Source organism: Sinocyclocheilus rhinocerous, unplaced genomic scaffold (genome assembly GCF_001515625.1).
Source record: "Sinocyclocheilus rhinocerous isolate Xijiao unplaced genomic scaffold, SAMN03320098_v1.1 scaffold2645, whole genome shotgun sequence".
Taxonomy (NCBI): Eukaryota; Metazoa; Chordata; class Actinopteri; order Cypriniformes; family Cyprinidae; genus Sinocyclocheilus; species Sinocyclocheilus rhinocerous.
The window spans coordinates 370,286-376,994 of record NW_015654522.1 but is presented as its reverse complement, the minus strand read 5'-3'; the positions used below and the strand labels follow the sequence as shown (position 1 = coordinate 376,994).

General features: G+C 40.2%; 1 protein-coding gene across 1 annotated transcript in view; it reads right to left on the bottom strand.

Moving 5' to 3' along the window:
- Positions 1-6,476, bottom strand: part of sema3bl (sema domain, immunoglobulin domain (Ig), short basic domain, secreted, (semaphorin) 3bl) — a 33,470-nt gene extending 26,994 nt beyond the window's left edge. The window contains exon 1 of the mRNA XM_016524308.1: positions 6,188-6,476. Within this exon, the coding sequence (XP_016379794.1) occupies positions 6,188-6,281 (94 nt within the window). The 5' untranslated portion in view covers positions 6,282-6,476. The remainder of the gene's footprint in view (positions 1-6,187) is intronic.
- Between the last annotated feature and the right edge of the window lie 233 nt (positions 6,477-6,709).

Genomic DNA, 6,709 nt, shown 5'->3' with positions numbered 1-6,709 from the left:
GGAGAATAAAATGATTCACGGGACTCCCGCAAAATAGAAATATCTAAACATAAAATATCTAAAACAAATAAATTGTTATTCATCTATTGCACAAAAGAAGTAATATAAAATAAAAAACGATTAACAGGCGCAAGTGTAGGCAGAGTTTCTATTTAGGCTATAGCACATGTTTGCTGCGTTGAGCAATGTTGATTTCTGGAACGGAATGGCCAGTCAGGAGTGCAGTGCTGAAATTTGCGTGCTCACGAATCCTCTCATTATAACACGAATTGTAGACATTATGAAAGATTCATTATGCATATATTCATTGTGTTATAACAGAGCTTTGTGAGATTGCGATGAACTGATGTCATCTTTTTAGAGATTATAAACGCAGCGCTCTTTGCTGGCATTCTGCCATGCCAAACCATGTACGCAGCAGTCTATGCTTGCTTTAGTTAAAAATAACAGTGTTTTGTGAATGTTGATGCTTTAATAACAAATATTTATCGGGAGCGTTTATGCTGGGATTTCATGTAAATTTCATGGATGTAGTCACAGAAAAAAGTAACGTAACTAGTAATGTAACTAATTACTTTTGAAATAAAGTAATCAGAACAGTAACATGATTACTTTTAAAAGGAGTAATAAGTAATCAAATTACATTTTCAGAGTAACTTGCCCAACACTAATAGTGAAGGGACAAAAAGGCAAAGTACCCAGCATAAATAAGATCTCTGCAGCATCCCAAGATACACCTCATGAAGTTGAAGTGTGCAGATCTGGAATCTAGACAAAGGATTGTGACTTTTGCTTAGATTTAATCCCTCTTCTTAATCCCCAAACATCCATTTGTTTTATTTAATAGTTTTGATGACTTCGCTATTATTCTAAAATGTGGAGAACAGTAATAACAGAGAATGAGTACACGAGTCCAAACATTTGAATGATAACGTATACATGTTCATATAAGTAATTCTCCATAATCATAGTATCTGTTCTGTTTCCCCTAATTCTCTCACTCTGCCTCTGCCTGTCTGTCTTCATTTGTCACACACACTCACGTTACTTCAGGGCAAATCCGGCTACACCAGCACCTACTGGTAAACTCATAAAATCCCCACTCCCCCTCAAACCCACTTTTTGTAGCTTATTTTCTCAGCGTTCCTTTTGTCAATCTCATTCTTTCAGTCCTTCTGTCTTCTCCTGCTCCCTGGCCTCTCCTGATCCCCTCTCCCCCCAAAGCAAGAATCAGAACGTGAGGGTTTAGATAAACCCCTCTGGACAACCGCCATGAGAGTCAGTGCCTTCCCCTCTGTACAAACACACACACACAATGAGACTCCAGCAGCTAGACAAAATGCCTTGTTATGGCTACACACAGACTCGTTTACACATTTAGCAAGAAAGAAAGAGAAAAGATTCTTTCTCACACCAATAATCTATATGGCAGTGGGTGAAATACATTCTGTCCACACCATTCCTCCTTTTATTTACCTCCATGCATTCTTTGCTTTCTCTGACACCTCTCTTCTTTCTCCTTTATTACCCTGATCCCTTTTAGCAGCCATGTTTCCATATGTTAGCGTGTGTGTATAGAGGGCAGCTGTATTTGTGCAGTGTGCTTGAGACCATTACAGCTGCAATTAAGTGTGTGCCTGTGTTCCTGTGACGGCTGTTCCTGTGTTCCAGGACAGTCATCAGCTCAGGGGTTAAAAAATCAAATCATAGTTTAAGTGACCAGCAGCTGTTGCGGTCGTTATCAGTGCGTGTGATCATGTCCAGGGCTTGTGACCTAATTGCGGTAAACTGCAAACTCCCCTCAACCCAGGAGGAAACCACCACAATGCTGCATTGTTCTGCTACGTTACACTGCATGTGTGTAATGGGATGGACGGAATGTGTGTTTTCATTAAAATTCCACCTGCATCCATTTTGCACAGTACAAACAAAGTATTCTTGTCTCCTGTTTGCATGTACTGTATCAATACTGTACCTGTATGAACTGTATTTGTGCTAAACCTTCAGCCTGAAATTCATTTCCTCAATAGGTCTCTGTTTTGCCCACCTATTTTTTCCTCATTCACACACCATATATTCTCTGTACTCCACTTGGACCAGCACACAATCTGTTTATATTATACATTCACATGAACTTTAAACATCTGATGAAAAATTGCATGAATGTGAATACAATTGGCCTCAGCATTGAGACTTTACTTAAAAAAATGTGTATTTAATGTTTCAAATATTCAATTACACTTCGTGAAAATTGTATAACAACTAAAACCTAGCTCATTCATATCTGTGCATGTTAATGTAATTTATCTGTATACCTCCAAAGGTCTATCCTTGAACATGGATTAAAGGTGATGTGAGCATTTTATTTTTCTGCAATGGCAAAAAAAATATTCATATTACACTCCTGAAAGTACCATATATTTGCCAACTATAGATACATAAAGAACTATGGAACCTTTTTTTACACAAAAGGAATAGAATAGTGGGGGGAAAAATCTTTAGATTTTTAAAATGTTCTTTACACTAAGAAAAAAATGGGTCTCTCAAGAACTGTTCTTTGGGGAACCAGAAATTTTTTCTAAGGCATCACTGTGAAAACCTCCTTTTGGACAGATTTGACTGAATTAGGTCCTGAAATATCTGTAAACAGGGGGAAAAAGTCATGCAGATATTTAGTTTGAAGCACTTTCTGCCAGTCAATGTTTTTGCACATTCATAGAGCAGCCCATATATGGGATGCAGGACGCAGAGAGCATCTGAGAAGCGGATCGTTCAAGCTCAATGCCATATTCAGCTTCATAAGCAGCTGTTATTAGCAGTTGTTGGTTTGTGGTGCAAGAATGATATTTTGCTACATGCCACTGCTCTGCTGCGTCGTCTCTGATTACAATATTCTCAATGGCACAACTGTATGTTTGTAGGGTGGGATTTTGGTAAGAGAGAGCATGTCTAGTTCAGGGGCTAGTCTGGCAGTTCCAGTTCTAACATCACCTTTAAAATTTAGAGCAATTCCTAATCTAGAACTGTGATCTCATGGGAGAGTTTCACAACATCCATCTTACAGACATGAAACTCTGTGGCCTGCTCTCTCAAACAAACGGTTCCAGGGAGCTGGGAATATTTAGGGAGTGAGAGAATGTGAACGAAACACAAGAATCAGCAAACATTCTTTTAGTGACAGATTCTTTACCCAGACCTCACAAACCATGCACAAACATCTGGGCAACGCTACAAAAATAAACTCATTAATTCATTCATGAAAACTAAAACAAACACAGATCCGCCCACCTCTGCATCTCTGTGTATGTTCAACCATAAAATACAAAAGTGTGCCATTGTGTGTATATGAATGCATGCGGGTGTGAAAGTGCATTAGGGAGGAAAAACCGTGTGTCTACTCCTAAATCAGCACACACATTTCACAGATCAGAGGTCAGAACTGACCCACCAAAAGACCCCACAAGATCCACACACACACACTTACTGCCCAGCTGCTGGCATATACAGGCCATCCCTCGTTTCCCATTCAAAACATAACATGCTCCCTCCAGACCAATCCATACTGCTCTGACAGCTTGATGAGTGTGTGCTTTAGCCTTTTCAGTAGGCAGAATGACCAACATGCGTTCTGAGACCCGGCAGTTTTAAAAATCGAAATATACAGTACGTAGTACAACTGAACGGGTCTCTAGGCTGATCATTATCAAGGTTAATAGCACATCCATGGAGAAGAACATAGGTCGATTACATGCAATCAGAGCTCGACGCAGGGACTGGGCAAGCATTAGACGACCGCATTAAACTCTGCACAGATGAGCTCCAGTCACGCACTCAGACCGCTCGAGGGAAACCGGACACCCAACTATTAGCTCAGCTTATAATCATTAATGAAAAGAGCTTATCAGAGGCACTGATAAACAATTAATACAAACTACTGCTTCACATTCCTGTCTTGTTTTCAGCAAAAACATGTCAAAATTAAGTGAGTTTTTGCTTGAAACAATCAAAATAATCTGCCAATGGGGTAAGCAAAATAATCTTATTTCAAACAGAAAACAAGATTATTTTGCTTACCCCATTGGCAGATTATTTTGCTTGTTTCAAGCAAAAACTCACTTAATTTTCAAAAACAAAAGCATTTTTTGCAGTGAAAGTTTCTCTTAAAGGGACAATTCACCCAAAAATGAAAATTCTGTAATGATATACCCACCCTCAATTTGCTCTATGCCTGTAACAATTTCTCTCTTATGCTGAAAACAAAAGAAGATATTTTGAAAAATACCAAACCAAATGGTCCCCTTTGACTTCCATATAATATAATCTTTACTTACCATAAACCGTCTTTCACTCGCTTCCATCTGAAGACGCTGTGAAAATGGTGTCGTCCGATGTTAACGTGACGTGCGTGCTTTCTTTCACGTCCGCGTTCCCAACCCAGCACGGCTGGGTTATAGATCAAGACCAATTTTCAACCCAAATTGGGTTAAAACAACCCATATATATATATATATATATATATATATATATATATAAACTTTCTGTAACTTATGCAGTTAAAACTTTATTCAAAAACACTGTTGCAAGCTCCCTTATGTAGTATGAAGTAAAACTTAACCCATTTTTATGGACGGATATCCTCAGTCACCACTTACTTTTACTGAATATTTTTTCCATAAAATTAAACGATGTCATTCTAGCACATTTTACAGCGAAAAAGGTGACTTGTCTATTGTCGCGATGTATGTAGCACAGCTACAGCAACACACAAGCCACTTTCAAACCAAGCAGCTTTCTGTTGGTCAGCGCAGTGAGTCCACGTGACCGAAATCTGTGTGGGGACATTTTTCGCCCTCACACAAATTCGAAAACGGATTCTACTGAAATGACTTCATCTCACCAACAAAAATTAGCTGAACAACGGTAAATGAGACCGGAGCTTAACATATTAAATAATGCGGGTTTGGAACGACATGAGGGTGACTTAATGATGACAGAAGTTTAATTTTTGGATGAACAATTCCTTTAATAATATAAAAGTAGCAGCGTGTAACAACAGAGGTAAAACATCTCAAACTCCCTCAGGCCACTGCAACATTCTCCTTGCACTCTATAAATCAGGTAATAAGATAATAAGCACAGTGCGATAAAAAGCGCTTACTGTCTCGCGCACCGCGGAGAATCTGACCGCGGGGAGGTGAGCGCGCGCCAGGAGAGCTCGAGGCATGAGGATTTCGGAGTCTTGGATAACAGCTGAAACAGTAATCCGGAGTCCTGACGTAGCCTTTTCCCACAGCTTAAAAAAGACCAGCCACAACATCTCCAGAGAAGCTCACTGCCACGCAAAGACGGAAACGGCACTGTAATCGTGTTGAACAGGGCGCTCAGATTTGAATCTGATAAGGTCACTGAGGGACTGAGGGCGCAAAGCTTTAAAAAGACTCAGTGTGCAAAGCAGGATGTGTGGAAAGCAATATAAATGCGAAAAGCGACAAAGGGAAACCGTTTACTAGAAACATTATTGTCCACAAGTACACTGCAAAAAAAAAAAACTCCTGCCTTAGTAAAGCCAAAGTGACAATCCACAGTGAAGAGGTTGCACTTTTTTCATTGACGAGAAAGAGAAAGAAAATCGAGTTGACAGGCTACACATTTAAGAAAATAAAGACATTGTGACAAAAAATAAATTAGCAAATTAACAAAACAAATTTAGTTGATCTAAACAACGATGTTGAAACATTTTACAGTGCAGTACTTCTATTTATACATTAGGCTACCTACAGTAGGCTACTTTTCTGCATAGTAGCCTACATAACAGTTCACGTTCTGTAAATGTCCTGGAAGCTTCTGTTAATGTAAATTCATTATGCAATGAACATTTTTCTGTTTCTGATAAAGGTGCTATTGCATTCTGCCACCACACGCACCTGCATATTGTGTAGACTTATTCACACACACGATGAACCAAGGGATGGCAACATTAACCTCAACACTCAAACGGTGAAAATAAACAATCATTAATCTAGCTACTGAAAGCACTGGACCGTGTTCTCTCCTCACAGTAGCGGGATAAAGCTTAATCAGTCATTTTACAACTGTTCAGATGGCTTTTGTGTTCCGTTTTAAAGATGAGCAAAAAATTAATAATTAAAGTTAAACTCATTCAGATACAGGTGATTGAGTAATTTACCTTTGTATGACAGGCGAAGGCGCGGCACGTTCAGTTTAGTGCTGGTGCCGAACGACAGGACCACCGCCACTAAAACCAGAACCGGTAATTCCATGCTGAATGGACCACTTTCAATGAACCTTTATTTACTCTAACGGGAATAAATACTTCTCTCAGGGCTGTGTCCCCTTATAAAAGTTTGAACTAAGTCCAGACGCAAAAGATGTTGGGCATCCACAGCTGGACCCGAGTGGTGAGATCCCAGGTCTCAGGTTAAGCTCGAGTCGCTCGCCTCTGCCCCTGTGCGATATTTTCCCACACAGCTCCAGCTCAAGTGCGCACGTCTCTCTCGCTCTCTCTCTCTCTGTCTGTCGCTCCCTCGCTCTCTCTTCGTGCAGTCCCGAGAAACACCCTCCCCGCCCTCTCAGCGCCTCGAGAGCGAAACGGGCCCCCGGTACTTGCCTGTCACTCGCGTTCAGTTCCTCTCACTGCGCTCCTTAGTGCTATCAGGGGCGCGAGTTACTGGTTCTCAGAAATATTTAT